The following is a 17,638-nucleotide window of genomic DNA, read 5'->3' on the forward strand; positions in this document are numbered from 1 at the left end:
GGTTGTAGAATGTCCTGTGTGTTCTTTTATCTACTTCAAAGCTGTAGTTTGTGCAGACAGGGTAAACAACCATAGGTCACTCAGTAAATCTGGGTAATGGAACTTCTGTTAGAGAGGAAGTCACTCCAGCATTGAAAATGAAGTCTGTTTGTGTAGGGAAGTTTTACAGAAGTGTCTGAAAGGGACATGTGCTGCTGGTTCACCTGGGAACAACCAAGCTGGAGCCCTGGTAGAGAGTACTTTACAGCTTGACTAGAGGCTTTCCTAGGGAAAGAGCTGAAAACATCTTTAAATACCTTAGATTATCAGTTAAGAAATGTGACTGAAACACGTGAGTTTCTGTGCATTTTTTATGGGTCTGAATGAAAAAGTGAAGACCAAAGATCTGGTGTGAGATGCAGGCACTGCTGTAAGGTCCTTATGAAAAATAACATTTTGCTGAACATACCAGAGTTTGAGGAATTTTATATTGTCTTTTTTATTATTCTTTCCTCAGAAATGTTACCACTTCATATTCCAGCGCTACCGCCTGGAACACTACACAGTCTCATCAAACTGGCTGGCTCTGGGGACTGTCTTTCTCTTTGGCCTTTTGTCATTGTCACGCTCTGTTGCCTTATTCAGAGGTTGGTATTTTAGACTTGTCCTGTGCTTTCATGGGTATTGGTCTTGGCAAGTCTTAAGGCCTGCCAAAGTTCTGCTGCTTTGACTATAGCAGCGGAGTAGAATAAGGAACCTTGAAAGTTTGGATGTCATTGTTGCAGGGAAAAGAGTAAGTTCTAATGGTCACCATTAATGAATAGATTATACATGTGTGTGTGTGTATGTATATGCACATTCATACATGTATGTATGAACGTATGTATGTATTCATGTATGTATGAATGTATCAACAGAATTGTATCAGTTAAAAATCTGCTGCTCTTCATCTTCAGCCAGTACAAATATACTGGTATAAAACCTGTACCCAGGCTAGTTAAAGCAGATACTTTAACTTTCAAACATATGATCCCACTTGAAATAGCATTTTCCCATGTAAAACTTGTAATTAGGTGCACATGTCCTTAATGGAGATGAATTAGATATAGTCCTTAAGTACTTTCTTGAATCAGAGCCATGCAGTGAACCTTCCCACCTCATCAATATTTTTTTGGTTGATGGTAGCCTTTGACAGTCAGGATAGGAGAATGTGAATAAAGGTGGTGGGGTACAAGCACTTCTAAAAGGAGGGGGAGCTTTGGAATCGAGCCACTTTTTAGCATAGACCAATTAATTTATTCAAAAAGTTATCAGTTAGAAAGTTATGTATGAACAATTTTTTGTAGTCTTTCAAAAGTGGTCATGTAAATATCACCTATTTCTTTAGCCTTATTTGCAACTTTCTGCCTTCCGTAGGCTACCATGGGCCCCTGGACCTGTACCCAGAATTTCACAGGATTGCTACTGACCCAAGTATTCACACTGTGCCGGAGGGGAGACCCGTTAATGTCTGTGTGGGAAAGGAGTGGCACAGATTTCCAAGCAGCTTTCTCCTGCCAGATAAGTAAGTTGTTTAATGTAAAACGTACAATTTGGTGAGATTCGTAAGGAGGGGCACTTCTCTGAAGAAGTATTAAAAAGTATTTATGGGAGTAACCTTCAAGACCATGTATCTCTGTTGACACCAGCATATCCAAACCAAAGGATTTTGAAGTTTGGTGTCAGCAGATTGTGTTGGTCACAAGCTACTGGAAATTTGTGGTGTGACTGCTCCTCTAGCAGGGCTGTCTACCCTCAGGAATGAAATGTCCTTGGTTATGCTTTTCCTTTTCTCCACACAAAATGTTACTAGCTCCTGCATTTTACTGTTGAGCTTTCTGACACTGTTCTCTGCAGCTGGCAGCTCCAGTTCATCCTGTCAGAATTCAGGGGCCAGTTACCAAAACCATTTGCCAAGGGACCAATGGCCACACGGATCATTCCGACTGACATGAACGACCAAAACAAGGAAGAACCATCTCGATATGTAAGGATTATATTCCTCTTTTCTTTTCCTTACCTTACTGTATAATTTGTATTATTATAATGCCTATGATTGGGTCTTCCTCTTTTGTTTCCCGGGGACCATACAAGTTACAGAACAAAAATGGGCTCTCTGCAGCACTTGGAAATTTCCCCATTTATGTGAGTGGTTTCTGTTTGCATTTCATCTGCCTATTTTCATTTCAAGACATCATAATAAAAAAAAGAAGCAGAAGAAGTAGTAATTCCTAGTTATTGCAATTTTGGGTTAAGTATAATGTGTTACTGTGATCACAGGAAAGTGAACTGAATGAGTAGTTTGAAATCCCCTACAGAAAATGTTTGTCACTGAGCAGGGATTGAAATTTGTCTTTGTACTTTCCTTTCTTTTTAAATATAAATCTGCTCATCGTATTTGCAACTGAGAAGGAGAAACTTCACTGAAACAATTGCATCAGTGATTTAAATGGGAATCTGTTAAGATAATGTATACTGGTATATTAATATGTTACTTTTCCTGGTTGTATTCTGTTACCTAAACAAGAAGAGTACACACATATGAATATTTTAAAATTATTGTAAGCTAACTTCTTTAAAATTATTTAGTAGGTTAAATCTTAGCAGTGCACTAAATATTCTTTGCAGTGCACTAGATACTTAGTCATCCTTTCTTTTTTGTCCTAAGGGTTGAATGAGAGGAACTGCCAAGAAATGCAGTCCTTTCTTCATTCTCTCTGAGCTCCTTGGAGGATAGCTTTGGAATGTCCATCAGTATATAGGAAGCACTCACATGTAGTACACCAGGTCTCTGGTTTACATGAGTGGGTCTGTCCTGGCTGAAGACAGTAGACATATGCTTGTTGATGTGACTCATGACTTTGGCCTGTTAGAAATGGTACAAGCACTTGTGATTTGCTCACAGAAGTGGATGAAAGGCAGTACTGTAACACAGGAGCAAACTGTGGGTAAAAGCAGGGATCAGTCTTCTGGGTTAAAGCTCTCTTATTTTGAGCCTCATTATGTAGTTACTGGAAATGGGAAGGAGGCATGTTCCCACCTGAGAGAAGCTGTCTGCTGCAGTGCATTTAATTTACAAAATCTTTACCTGTGGCGTATTTTTAGCACAGACAGCTGGCTGGTGCACAGCCCGTGACTAATGGAGCAAAACACACTTTTGTTTCATGGTTGTTTCTTAACGTCACCCTACAATTTTGTTATTTCTCATGCAAGCAAAAACACTTAGGACATTATAAATTAGTTATTAAATGTGAATTTTAAATGGAGTTTTAAAACTTTTACTTCTGACCTGCTAATAACACCAAGAGAACAAGGTCTTTTCACAAGTTTAGTTAGCTTACAAGTGCAAGCATACCAGATTTAAAAAAAAAAACAGTTAGCAGGCACTGGAAAGGACCATCATAGCGAATAAATCTAAATAGCATGAGTCTGTTGGTCAATTTAAATGGGAGAAAACAAATGGTTCAAAAGGATTATCTGAGCCATGGACAGCTCAAAACCAATTAATGGCTGCAGAAATGGGACTGATCTCTCTGTTTCAAGTATAAGTATCTATTACTGCTGTGCTTGAAAATTGAAGAGTAAATCTCAGTGTTTCTGTTGCTATGAGACACTGGGGAAAAGAATGATTTGATCTTCTTGTTTTGCAATTTTTCCTTCCTCAATCATGTTGAACAGCACTTAACTTGTACTTGTCCTACTGAGGAGATTCATTTGTCTCTAAAACTGCTAAGAAAGAAATAAGGAGTATTATTTCTTAGAAAGATGTATCCAAGCAGGAACAGTAGGTTAGGCCTAAACCTGAAACTGTTAAAAACTCCTGACTTCAGAGGAAGTTTGTGTAACTACTTTATTTTCACTTCTTTTCCAATTCCGTTTAGCTCTGTTTTGAACCATAGGAACCACCTGAAGCTTGGTTTCATTTTGGAAATATGCACTTGAGTGATCAGTAAAACATCTCTGGTTTTGCTCAAAACAGTTGAACTTTATCTGTGGTAAACCAGACAAGCTCCTGTTGTGCTCTGTGTGGCCAGGCTAACATCCATCCAGACACCAGTGAGAGATGTGTGGCTGCAGCAGTACAGCAGCAGGCTGCGCGCTTAACTCCATCTCTGTACTATACTGTGCTCACTCCTGTTATTCAGGATGTGATCAAGTGTAGTTCTCCACCACTTAGCGTAGCGGTTGCATCAAATAAAAAAAGTGGGAGGAGGAAAAGGAAAGGAGAACAGAAGAGGATAGGATGTAATTTAGAAATTCCTTGCAGCTCCCTTCACTAAGACTGACTTCTTTCTACAAAGAAACATTTCAAGGTCTGTACATGACCAAAATCTTGTGTAAATCCCCAGATAAATGCATAGGTGCTGTGTTGGCTCTCTGACCAGGATGAATATTATCCTTAGCTTCAGTGTAACTTGTAAGAATGCACTGTGCTCTACTTGGAATGGTAGAAGGGAAATCTGTCTTTCAGCTGGCAGATAATTCATATGCATTGGAAGTGCCAGCCCTTTTAGGGGAGCATTTAGAATGGAAGAACTGAGATCAGTCTCAGTGCTTGAGGCAGTAACTTGTCTTTCTCTGAATGATTCTACATCACTTACAGAAAAACTTAGTTAGTGGTTTGGGAGTCTTTTTGCTAATGAGCCAGAACCTCTCTTAGGGCCTGGAATGTTCTTCTCATACAGTACAAGAAGTGGATTCAACATTCTCCTCAGCTGAGTTTCCCATTGTGTAATTTCATTTGCCACCCAGTTGTGATGCCACGGAGCCATCTGGTATCCACCTAATTAAATTGTTTTCAGCCTAAATTGTTACAATAAACCCCAAAGGTGCTTCAGAAAAGTGAATTCAAGCACGTCCAAGGAAGTTTGCATAAAATTTTGTGGGAACGCAAACTGAAATGTGGGATCCTGCAGGGAGGAGTTTGAGGGAGTAAGACAGAATAAGACATAGTCATCTTGGAGAATCTCAGCTGCCTGCATTTAAGATAACTGATGGGTAGAGGCCTTTGCAAACCTGGTTTAAGGGGCCTTAGATTTTCCTTTGACTAATCCAGCTATAGCTGCCCTGCCTTTTTCTTCATCTTTTCAATGTATGCAGTGAGTGACTCTAATGAAATTTGTTTCCTTGTTGAAACACCTGGTCATCACACATAACCTTTTTTTCTGACTTGATGAGATGTACACACTGTTGTGCAATCAGCAAGACACAACTGTGTATGTTGTGTTCTGCCATTGTTAACTAAGGCGAAAACTGCCACTTGGGAGAGCTGGCCTCCTAAGGAGTGCATATAGATCTCTTACAAAGGCCATGGGCCCTCTGTGTACAAGTCAATGAAACCAAATGGAGCAGAACTTGTTGCTCCCCAAATTTGGATCATGTTTCTTCCACCAGGCACATAACTTATTAATGTGAGTCCTCCTCCTGATAGGGACCTTAGTCTTTCCCTTCCAGCCCCTGCTGCCCTGACTGTTTGCAAAAAAAAAGAAAGAAATCTGGAGAGGTCTGTCATTTTACAAAGGTCAGTGATGATATGACCTTGCAAGAACTCCCCTGTAGCCTGCGCATTGAAAATCTTGTGCATGAAAAAGGTGAGATTGCAATCTGCATTCTGTTCAGAGGCCCTGAGGAATGAATAAGGACCAAGAGTTTGTGTCACCAGCTGAGAGACAATTTTTTTTGCGTGTGCACTGTTGACAGGATCTGATTATGATGCTGTGTGATGCTGGGGCCACGGAGCCTGTTTCCAGACACTAATTCGGCACAATGATTTGTTTTTGTTGCTGTCTTCAGAAAAATTTTGTAACCAGTTTATACCGAGACACATGATGGAAGTTCTTAGCCTAGCACAAAAATTTCCTTACGAGTCACTTACCCTCCTCATTAATTTCTTTCCTGGGAGTGCAGTGGATTGCTGGTGGAAGATGTCCTTGTTTATACCTGGGAGTGGGAAGGAGGCATGTTAAAAGCATGCACCTGTCCTCCGGTTCATGCAGTTGGGAGTTCAAACACAAGCTTGGCAGCAGCAGGGTGTTTGGGAGGAGCTGGCTGGACCTTTTATTTGCTTGGCAGTTTCCCTGGTGTTTGCTGAGCTACTAGGGCTGGGATTAGATGGCACAAAGTGGCCTGGCATTCTGATAACCCTGTCCTGCTGGATGCAGGGATTGGTGGCAGCTGTAAACTGAGATACCACAGTTGAAAACTTGGTATTTTTCCTAAATTCCCATGTTAAGTCCCCTTCCTTTCTCCCTTGTAGTCTACCTGGGTGAAACATCTGTACAACTAATGAGACTCATGTTACAATTTGCAAATATTTATTGATTGGAAGTTATGTCCTGTCTTCTGTTCCACTTAACCTGAGCAAGGACTCTGGTGAAGTAATTTTTTTAAATCTAAATGCATGTATTCTACTTCCCTGATGTCTCCCAAATAAAAATACCTAGATTAAGGAAACCACCAATAATTACTAGGATGTGCTGTACTTCACTGGTGTTTTTTCTCAGAAATTCAAAATACTGTACGACATTTTAATGTACAATGCTTAATAACGTATCAGAGGCAGAAGTGGGAATCATTAGTCCCCTTCATCAGTTGGGAATACTGGAGTGCCACAAGGATGGCTTGCAGACCAACAGAGCCAGAAAAAGCATCCAGGAATTCTGTGTGTTCTCAGGTCACAGAAAGAAGTACAGGAGATAGAACTTTCAGATTAATCTGATTGGAAGTGGCACAAGAGCATAAGACAGTTGCAAGTATCAGTCCTGTTGACTTCTAGTGCCTCTCAGGTCACTACTGCAAGCTCTTGCCAGACGGTGCCTTATGCGTGAAAGTGTGACCCTTGGCTGACAAAACCTAATGTCAGCAAAATACCCAGGTACAGAGGCAATACCTGGTGGAAATTGCTTTGCTCCAGTGGCTGAAAATCATTATGCCAGCAAAAGCTCAACCTTGCTGCTGCTGTACACTGCATCTGTGAGGGGCTCATTTTTCTGGTGTATTGTAACAATATAGCTACCCTGGTACAATTTAAACATGGATTTAGGCTTGGGATTATTTCACTTTTGAAAATGTGACTTAGATCACTTAAAGACACTTAGATCTTCAACAGGAGGACATCAGCCCTTATTTGTAACCTATCCTCTCCTCTAGATCTCTTACACTCAATGCAGAGGTTTCTATACAATGTAGCCTCTTGTTGGGCTACCTCGTATGAAATTTATCTCACATCTGATGATTATTTTTAAAAGGAAATTTGTCCTGGTAGGAACTCAAGTCTTCTTTGTACCTGACAGTTCACATTTGTCTTCGCAGAGTTTTTATTCCTCAGCAGCTCAAGGGCACATCTGTAGGGGTACCTGTGAGGAGGGAGGAGAAGAGGGCAGGAGGTGGGGGCTGTTAGGCAGAAAGGACAGAGGATATTCATATAAATGAACAGTACAGCCTGTTCATATCCAAGAGCACTCTCCCCTGCAGGAAGGAGAAGGTTGCATAACGTGAGTCTCCTGAGGACATTGCCCGCAGCTCATTTATCTGGGAGGTCACACACATAATTCATTTCTGTGATGTTCCCAATGCTTCCTCGAATGCATTTTCATAATTTGGCAGGGTGTTGCCAAACATTTTGGTCAGGACAGAGCAGTTAGCTTGCGTCATAGGCAGCTGATAAAGGCATGACTGTGCTGATACCAAGTTCACATGGTCTGAGAGGTGCAATGTGATGTGCATCTGCTGCAAAGGAGGCAGTGAGGGTCATCAGTGCTACAGGACAGGTTATTCATGCACAAACCCCACCATAATTTGTGCCAGACAACAAGCTTACTCTACCAGAACTACTTACTGTTTTCTATGATTCTGCTTAAGCCCTGCCATGAGATGAGAAGACTGGTACCATGAGGCTTGCAGAGTTAACAGGTTGTGAAGCTTGTGTGATCCTTATGGGTAACCCATATTGATCTGTATGTGTTCTGAGCCAAATGTGCTGGAATTGTGTGCAACTGATTCTAAAAGGACTTCCAAAGAAGGCATGAAAAATTAGGTGAGTGAGGGGATTTCTTTTGCAGAAAGTTGGCAGATACACTGTTTCTTACAGGAGGATAAACCTGAGTGTGAGGCACTGGCTCCCCTCAGCCTGATCTCATGTGTAATTTGTTGTCTTTCTTGGGCAGTAGGTCAAGCCTTTTGTGTGAACTTGACTACATTCTTTAGGGCCAGGACAGCACCTATACAAGGTGTCAATTGGCAGTGTCTTTGGATGTTTATACATTACAAACAGTTCGTGATCATGACAAATGAGTGCTGAGTTGGTACACTTCCTAGCATCCATGTCTAGTGTTCCTCTGGTCTACAGAAATATTCCTCTGGATGTGCCTTGACATAGGGTGCCCTTCTCACTGCTGTGCATGCACTTTGGGGCAGAATTCATGAACCGCTGTTAACCGTAGTGATAGGAGTGGTTATCCATAGATCACTCAGAATGAGACGATGTACTGGAAACTGCAAAGGTCTGTCCTTTTCAGAGTTTTTATCAATGATTTGCAGGGGGGGAAGAGAAACAGGCAATAGACTTATTAAATAAAAAATTATGTGAGAGAAAGTACGTAATTAGAATTCAAAGTGATTTTGACAAATTAGAGAAAGGATCTTAAAAAAGAAAAAGGGGTGAAATTTAGAATGGACAGTGCACTAGACAGAAATAGTTAGGTGAATAAATGTAGGTTGAAGACCAGACAGTTAGGCACAAGTCCTTCAGGAAAGGATCCAGGGGTGCAATGAGTCTCTGGATGAATACAACTTAGTAATGCCATGCTGCTGTATAAAGAGATGAGCCACATAGAGGGTTATATCCACAGGAGCATGTTGTGCGACTGTTCCTTTGCTGCTCTGCATTAGAAAGTCCTTCATTAAAGTGCTACATTCTGCTTTGGGCTCTGTATTCAGGAGAGATGTGACTAACTGAAGACCCACAAGAATGATCACAGGGGTAGAAAACATGACTATAGAGTAAATTAGGGTTGTAGAGAAGACAAGAGCCATCTTCGGATAACAGAACTCTAGTATGTAAAAACTATCACAAAGAAAATGATGTTTTCCTTGTTCAGGATGTAAAACAAGTAGGAACAGGCATGAACTGAGACAGAAAAAATCCAGTGTAGACATCAGGAAACCTTTCTAACAATAAAGATAGTGAAGTCTTGCCTGGGGAGCTTGTGCAGTCAGCATTGTAAGAAGTCTTTAATAGCTAGTTAGAGAACCACCAGGAAAAACATCAACAGAATTGGTTCTGCTGCCTCAAATTCCCCTCTGTGACTTGCCAGTTCCTCAGTAAGAGAGCTGGCAGTGGTGCTTCCTCAGAGGGGGACCGTAGGACTCTCCTCCTATGATCAGAGCAGTAGTGGTAGCTTGCATTCCCCCATAAAGGTTTTACTTGGAACACATTCAAAATATTTTACCATGTATCTTGCATGAAGCGTTTGCCTGTTGCTAGAAATTTAACCACCTTCTCATTGGTAAGTAATAGCCTGTATAAATGAACACATACAACCAGAAGCCTACAGGAAATAAATGATAAGATTGTCTTTCTTTCTGCAGACTGACATTTCCAAATGCCACTATCTGGTGGACTTGGATACAGCAGCTGAAACCCCAAGGGAGCCAAGGTATTCCTCCAACAAAGAAGAGTGGGTAACCATTGCCTACAAGCCATTCCTAGATGCTTCCAGGTATGCTTTACACATTTGAGAGGGAGGGAGAAAGGCTAGCAGGTCTGTGAATGATTCTGTTCAATCATCCGCTTGCAGAAGTAGCTGTATACAGGGAAGAAAGATACATTGGCAAATACCAGCTTGAAATCCAGTTTCCAGTAAAGGCAGCTTGCTCACTACAGTGGAGTCTTTGTCAGACTTGTACTTGCAATATTTATGACCTAGGTTGCTTTAGAGGGTGAAGCTAGCTCAGAAGGGTAGTAAGAGGGATTATTTTTAAAAAGAATCCTCCCTGTGCACTTCTTGCTGAAGTAATGTTTTTTGTTTTGCTTTCTAAAGAAATGAGGTGTATGTCATCTCCCAACAGACTTTTGGATCTGCTGTCTTGTTTCAGCCAGATTCCAGACAGGTGTAAGTCAGTCTCAAAGAGCATGAGCTCTTACAAATTTTATGAAAGCTGACAGACAGAGAGAGGAGGCAATCTCAAGTGAAAAGTCAGCAAAGTCACACCTTTATTAGGCATCAGAGAATCCATGGAAAAGACCTCTGTTAGAATCCATTCTTCATTAGTTCAGCTGCTCACTGAACAGCTTGCTTGTGTGTCTGAATAGGAATTTCTGGGAGAAGCAGAGATTGAAATTGCTCTCTTCCAGGCTAACGGGGTGGAATCAGGGTTGTCAAACTGTCAATACATTCCTGCAAATACAGAAACCCTCAGCTGTAAGGGGATAGTTATTTAGTCACTTAAAACTCTGGTCGTGGAGCTGTCATAACAGGACAGAGAGGCTGACTGGAAAAAGTCTCTGTAAAAAAACTAACACAGGGTTCAGTGCCCTCCTATTTTCTATGTGAGACCTTATTCCTTCCTAGTAACAGGACCCTCCAGGGAGGGGGCTGGTAAAAGCAGTTGAACAGTGAGAAAGAGTGATAATGTTAGAGCATCTCCCAAGAGTGCTGTAATGTTCCCAGCTTGCTGACACAAACAAGTTTTCTTGGCAAGGTCTTTCATGAACTATGTTTTCCAAGAGACCTGCTGTTATATTTGGGCAGGACTTTAGGAAGAGAGAATGAGATGGCAAATGAGTCTTATTAATGAGGCAATAGAAGCATCTGCATAAGAGTTTTGCAAAGGACTCCTGGTACAGAGCATATACCCTCGAATGTACATTTCTGCTTTGAAGAGATATTCATGTGTTTTTAAAGCTGGTTTATCTTGCTATCCTCTGCTGAACAGCCAAGCTTTGATTGTTTGGACCTGATCTAAAGTCCTTTGAAGTCAATCAGAGGCACTGAGTCAGGTCCAAATGAGCCTTAAGACACCTTGGGTTAACCATGAGAATGTAATTTGCTAGGGGTGCTTTCAGAGGTAGCAGCTGTCTGCCACAGAGATGCTAGCCTGCCTAATGAAAGCAAAGGGAATTATTCTGGTATGGCTGTACATCTCCCAGACTTCTCCAGAATGTCCTGGATTCTCCATGGCTTCTTTCCGCTTTTGTTCATTTTTCCTATACTTAGCTGATGTTTGGTAGAGAAGGATTTGGTCTGCCTCATGGGGCTTTTGGATTATTGCACTTTCAACCCCACCCATAGCCTCTGAGCTTTTGATTAAAGCTCATGAGAGACATATGACTGCTCTCTCTGCTGAACCCATTTTGTATCCCCTTAGAGGCTGTGCCTTGCTGAATACAAACCAGCATCTGTCTGGAAGCAACAGCACAGTGTATCTGCTCCTTTTGTGGGGAAAGAGTTGAGTCTGCAACTGTAGGCTTTACCAAAGGACGGACACAAGTGTTTCGAGTCCTCCACTTTCACCCAGCCTTTTTTGTTCATTCCTAACTTGGCTGGGGATTTTTCCTGTAAGGTGTGTGTACATCTGATACCATCTCAATCCTGACCCTACTGCAGCCTGTGATGCTGAGTGGAATCAGTGCAAGGAGTTAAGCTAGAGCCAAACGCATAGCTCAGTGCTTAGCTGAGTCCTTGTCACTCTCTTCACTGCTTTAATGCTGTTTCCATATGAGTCACTCTATGACATTTTTCTTTCTTCTTTTTTCCCCTCCTTATTAGGGAAAATTGATAGGATTAGGGAATTTCCCTATTTACAGCTAAACCCCTGCACCCTGCCAAGCATAAATATCTGGCTGGCTTCTCAGGAATTTGGCTGAATACATAGGTAGTTGTGGTGTTGCAGCTCTGTGCTTCTAGGGAAGATGCTGTCAAAGTACTTCTTGCTGAGGCTGGTAACTTAGTCCCAAGCTTGGCAATGAAAACCTGTGCAATCATTTTGATTTGATACATGATACTATGTGTTGCATTTAGATCATCTAAACTCCAGCTAGATTCCCAAGCTGTATGTTTCTTGTTGGCTAAGCATCTCTGCAAGCCTGCAGCCAAACTCTGGTAACCCGCTTAGTACACGGATGTCAATTTCTGCGTGTGGTCCTTCATGTCTGGCTTGTGAAGGGAGAGTACATGTGGCTGTTACCACTGGAAGTAATGGCTTGGCTTGTTGTAGCAAAGGTAGGATCTCACCACAGAGCAGCAGCTTGTTGTGAGAAGCTGGGAGTCACAGAGAGATCCTGAAACTTCAGAGCATACTGATCCTGGTAATGATGAGATGTAAAGACAGAATACTGGGGGTGGGGAAAGGGGAGCATACTCCCTGGGTAAGCAATCACCAAGACCTTAGAACAGATCATCTAAAGGTGGTGGGAAGGGAATCTTTCTGGCTGCTGTGTCCACCTTAACAACAGATGCTGTTGCATTAGTGGGAGACTGGAATAGAAGAGGGTTTGCAGAGCATGTCTCAAGAGGAGATCAGGCAGTCAGATCCTTAGACCTGCTGGTGTCGCCTGTCAGCCTCCTCTGCTCCTGTTTTTGTGCTGCATGGAAATTCTCCATGCTGTTCCTTATCAACGCCTCACAGCTGGAGCAGAGGGGAGGTGTGGTGCCTTCACCAGTGGAGGAGGCCAGGTTGCCATAGCAGCAGATCTGATTTCCATCCCTGCTGTCAGTACATCCAGAGCTCCCGCAGTTTGGAGCCCTGGGCTCTGTCCCTTCAGCAGTCCTTCAGCAGTTGGTAGGTGGGGCAGCTTGAGTGCACAATACTCCTGAAGGACTAGGAGGGCATGTGGTTACCTGGGGGGGTACCACTGATGTGAGGGATGAGAGAACCAGCAGTGTCTCCCCATCTTGTCACTCTGCTTGTCTGACAGATTCTCTGTTCCCCCTGAAGAAGAACAGTAAGCCAGGAACCATGGCCTGCCTAGCAGGGCAAATGCATAGCAGTGGGCACAGCTTCCCAAGACAACTCATGGTACAGTGAAGAGCAGAAAGAACAAACAATAAAAGGTCTGATCTGCCCTGCTTTTAGCCAGTGTGTCATTTAAAGGTATCACATTTAAAATTGGATGCTACAGACAAGGTCAAGGCCCCTTTTGCCTGCCCATCCACAACAGCATGAGCAAGAGAAATTTCTGAAAGGCTCTTTTTGGATTGCCTGCTTCATAATTTTTGTCATATATTTTTAATTTCTTTCTGTAATTTGGCCCTTGGAGAAGAGGTAAGGTGGATGAGTGATTAAGGGGCTCAGCTGGAACTTGGTGCTCCCGTGACTCTGTCCAGGTCTCTTAGACCCTCCCTGTGTTGAAGTTTCCCATTTGGAACAAAAGTTGGTTAGCTCCCCACTTGTCTCCAAGAGTTTGTTGGCAATGAATGAAAGAGTGAGGAGCTTCAAGTTCATAATAGCACTGGCAGGTAAATACCATTGCATTGTTTTGCATCCGAGTAATAGAATTTTGCTGCAACTTCCATATAAAGGTTTCCCATGGCAAATGTTCATCAATCTGTTGAGCTCCTTGCTCTGAATGCGTCATAGCATTTCTAAAATAAGACAGCGTTGTTTGCTTTGGTTTTTTTCCCCGAGTGTGATTGAGTTGTGACTTGCATAAAATAATGGGGCTCAAGCAATTCTCAAAAGGGGAAATGAGACAAGTTTTGCAGTAGATTGGGAACTGACAGATGAGTTAGCTACTGGCAATCACAGATCTTCCTAGCAATTGAATGAGATGCGAGGGTCTGTCTCACCCTGCAGACCCAGGCATTGGCTATTGTCCTTTTGTTGAGATTGGAAAACCTCATTTACAAAGGAAGTACTACTGCTGCGTCTTTCTGTCTATGGCTGCAGCAGTCTCCCTTGCTGCTAGTCAGCCCTTGCTTTGCTTGCTTCTGTCCTTATCCCAGTCTGTAGAGTACCAAGCACTGCAGAGCCTCAGAGGGAGGACACTGAGAGTTGCCGTCCATCCAGCTGGAAGGTTCTCTGAGGGCATCAGTGATGCCCTGAGACTGTTTCAGGGATGCAACAAGTACTTCTGTAGTCCTGAAAGTTGTTGGCAGGCCTGATAGCAGAGAAGGTATGGAAATCCCAGCAAAAACACTTCTGTGTTTTTGTTCCATTTTAATTTGAGACAACAAATCTAGGCAGCGCTGTCTCTCTTAGAGTTGAGAAATTGATCATTCTGGGGAGTTTAGCTGCAGGAGAGCAGCAGTAATGCAGTTGTAACAGAATGTTAGGTGCTAGAAATTGGTAAGCTGAAAGGATCCCGAGCTAGCAGATCTGTGGGGAGAGTTCTTCCCAGGGTCAGACACACAGGTCTGTGGGTAGAGTCAGTGAATATGCATCAAGAATGCCTATAATGATTGAGGCTGCTCACATTTCTGAGCATGTACCTTCCCCCCCTCCCCAGCTCAGCAGAATGACGCATGTCTCAAATCCAGCACCTGCTTCCACACAATGATTTGGAAATGTCCCCTGCTACCTATGAAGTAAGTGTAAAAACACTATGGAAATGCAGCTTTTTTTATAAAAGGGAAGGAGGAACAGAAGTGTCACTTTGAACTGAGCTGCAAGGGAAGCTGCCAGTGTAGATTTCAGGTCTGCAGCTCAGCGGTTGCAGAGCAAGGAGCATTTGGGGAAAAAAAAAGCCATCAAACACCTCCCCACCCAAAACGAAACTCCAGCTCTTGTTCTTTGAAAATAAATGACCCCAGCAGTTCAATTCACTCCTGCTGAACTGGAGGCTCCTGGGACTCACTGCAAGTCTCACATTGACGTCAGCAAGTGCAAAAGTAAATCTCAGCTGGCTCTGATAAATGGTGCTGCTAATTGAATTAGAGAGCACTCCAAGCCACCAGCTAATTATGCTCCTCAGGAAGCTGCTTTGCCAAGGTCCATTTAATTCTATATTGGCTGAGCACTCCAAATCTGGCACAGAAAAGGGGAAGTATATTACAGCTCCCCACTGAGGAGCACATATTTTCCAGCTCTTCAGGCTGAGCTGTCTGCTTGCTCCAAACGCTTGGGTTTTCCATCAAAAAAATTATTCTTAGTGCAAAATTAATGATTCGGTCACCTTGTTCTAGCATATCATTACCCTGGTTTGATAAGAGACTCTGTCTTATTCCCTTTAATGGTGCTTTCCTCCATGTTACATGAAATGTTTTCCCTTCTTTTGTTTTACAAGTAGCTGAATTACTTCTTAGGTGCATGGTTGGTACAAAATTTAACACCTAGAGGAAGTACAAACGTTAATGCGTTTTCAGAGAGATTTGATCATGAGCTTCCTGTGTATGCCCTTAGCTAGAAGGTACTAGGTCCTGCCCATGTGGCAGAGATTCAACTTCTTCCTGCCTCTTCTTTCTGCCATTCCCTTCTCTTCTTCCTTCTCATGCTTCTTTCTGAATTCTGCTGTCACTGTGGTAAGAAGTTCACATTACAAGATGCAGTTAGGAAGAATCTCCCACCACCACATGTATTTAACTGCTTCCATTCCATGTCAGTCTATGAGCTTGGGAGGGTGGACTTGAACATCTTCACTTAGCAGTCCTTGCTTCTGTTCCAGAAGAGCCTCCACTGGCATTTGTAGAATAGGACTGTTGAGTTGCTTTCTCCTGAAGTCCAAAAGGTAATTGACAGAAATAGGCTTAGCATCAAATGGCACTGTGGTTCCAGCTCTGCTGAGCCTACTGGTAACTGTGCACCTCTGTCCTAACTGGGAGCTGCTCTGGGTGCTGCAGCAGTTGCTCCCCTAGAGACCAAAAAACTGGCAAAGAATTCAGACTCCCCCTGGAATGTGGAATACCTCCCATGTCTGGAGCACAGCAAGAGCTGGGAAGAATTTGCCTGTTGCCTGGCTCCAGCCTGGAGCCCACCACTGAAAGAGACTTGCAGCATCAATGTTCCAGTAGCATTGCACTAGACCTTTGGCTACACAGCTTGGAGTGATTGTGGCCTTGATCTTGCTACCAACACGCTTGGGAGCTTTCTGCTGATTAAGGCTACACACATGTACAGTCTCTGGGGGACAAATTTAGAATCAAATGCAAATAGAACATTATATATATTCACTGTCATCTATCATCCCAACCCTTTCCATGTGCCATCTGTTGTCTGAGGTTGCTGAGCCTGACAAAGTGAGGTGACAGGAGGTAAAGGTTCTCTGTCTGATTTTAAAGCTCTGTAATGACCTCCTGAGCTGTAGGTGCATCAGCAACCATGGTTCTCTTATGGCTGCTGATGAGAGCAGGCATCCAGGGTTTTGTTACTGCGTAGTTACCAGCAGTGGAGAGAGCAGCCTTGTGCTTGTGTCCAGTCTGAGTCTCTTTTCAGTGACAAAGTTGCTGCTGAACAAATACAAAGGCTGACCTTATAGCTGTGGAGTGGATATGTTGGTGCTACCATTTACCATGCCGTATTCAGGGTTTCATGTTTTTATATCTGAGATGTGATTACCTGAGCACATAAGCGTTACTATTTTTAAGATGCCTCTTATTTTCTGTTGCCTTTTTTTAACCTGTGTCCTTAGACTGGGTAATTGGAACCAATGTAAACCGTTCCCTTTTCACCTTTGTAAGCCTTGTTAGTGAAGAGTCATTTTGCTATGGCACCAGCAGCCTGACTAGCTAACACCTGGTAGAAACCAAGGACTCGTTGTGGACTTCACAGTTTGAGTAATACATCATTTCACCTTGAAGAGCAGGGTGAACTTCACTTTTGGGGTCTCTGGCTGAATGAGATTTACAGCTCTCCATTCTTGGAGCATGTACTTCTTGTTTTGGGGGAGGAGTGCAGGAATGTAGATCAGCTGTGGCCTTTATACACGAATTCACTGTATTGTTATTTGTCATGAGTGCCTTGGCATTATGTATGACATCCACTGGTGCGAAGAGCAGCTATCTTTCTGCTCTGTGTTTCTCGTCATTTTCCACCCTTGGTATTTTTTTCCATCAGTCATTCCTGCCTCTCCTTTTTTGATCTTCTTTTTACCAATAGTATTTTCCCCACCCGTTTCACTGCTAAGATAAACTGTGAAACGGTGAACACCGACATTGAAACTGCTGCTAATAAGGGCTGAGTTGCCAGCAAAGTTAAGAGCATTCGGAGAGCTTTCATTGCTCAGAGTTGTTATTTCAGGCTGTATGCAAACTCAGGATGGTTACACTGAGCTGACTTATTTGGAAGGAGATTTTTTGCTACTGCCAGCACCTGGAATATCCTTTTGTTCTAGAAAGCAAAGCTGAATCCTGCATATTCTGGACCTATGCCATAAAGACCATGTGAGCACAACCATGTGAGCTGTATTGGGCCTATATTTCAGAATACCAACAAGTAAGAGATATAGGGAGTGTTTCTCTCAAAAGGTATAAAGAAGAGGAAGTACAGACTGGATAGCAGTGTTTCTGCAGAGCTGTGAGAGGCACCAGCACTGAGGATAAACACACGCACTTAGTTCCGTTGCACCAGCAATCAGACTCACCATTACTGGGTGCCCGCTGTGTCGTACAGTGCTGGCCTGGGCAGACTGTCGGTATGTAGATGCATCCAGGTCAAGGGGAGGATGTGAACTTGGTGCTGTTGTCTG

At 42.9% G+C, this 17,638-nt stretch overlaps 1 protein-coding gene across 5 annotated transcripts in view; it reads left to right on the forward strand.

The window, feature by feature from the left end:
• ALG9 (ALG9 alpha-1,2-mannosyltransferase) overlaps positions 1–17,638 on the forward strand; it is a 56,247-nt gene that overhangs the window by 14,096 nt on the left and 24,513 nt on the right. For 4 of the 5 annotated variants that reach the window (XM_069788000.1, XM_069787997.1, XM_069787995.1 and 1 more), the window contains 4 exons: positions 497–626; positions 1,396–1,543; positions 1,876–2,005; positions 9,607–9,737. In XM_069788000.1, coding sequence (XP_069644101.1) covers positions 497–626; positions 1,396–1,543; positions 1,876–2,005; positions 9,607–9,737 — 539 coding nt within the window. The remainder of the gene's footprint in view (positions 1–496; positions 627–1,395; positions 1,544–1,875; positions 2,006–9,606; positions 9,738–17,638) is intronic. The other variant, XM_069787998.1, reaches the window with a different exon arrangement.

This window comes from Haliaeetus albicilla, chromosome 7, assembly GCF_947461875.1.
Source record: "Haliaeetus albicilla chromosome 7, bHalAlb1.1, whole genome shotgun sequence".
In the NCBI taxonomy this organism is placed as follows: Eukaryota; Metazoa; Chordata; class Aves; order Accipitriformes; family Accipitridae; genus Haliaeetus; species Haliaeetus albicilla.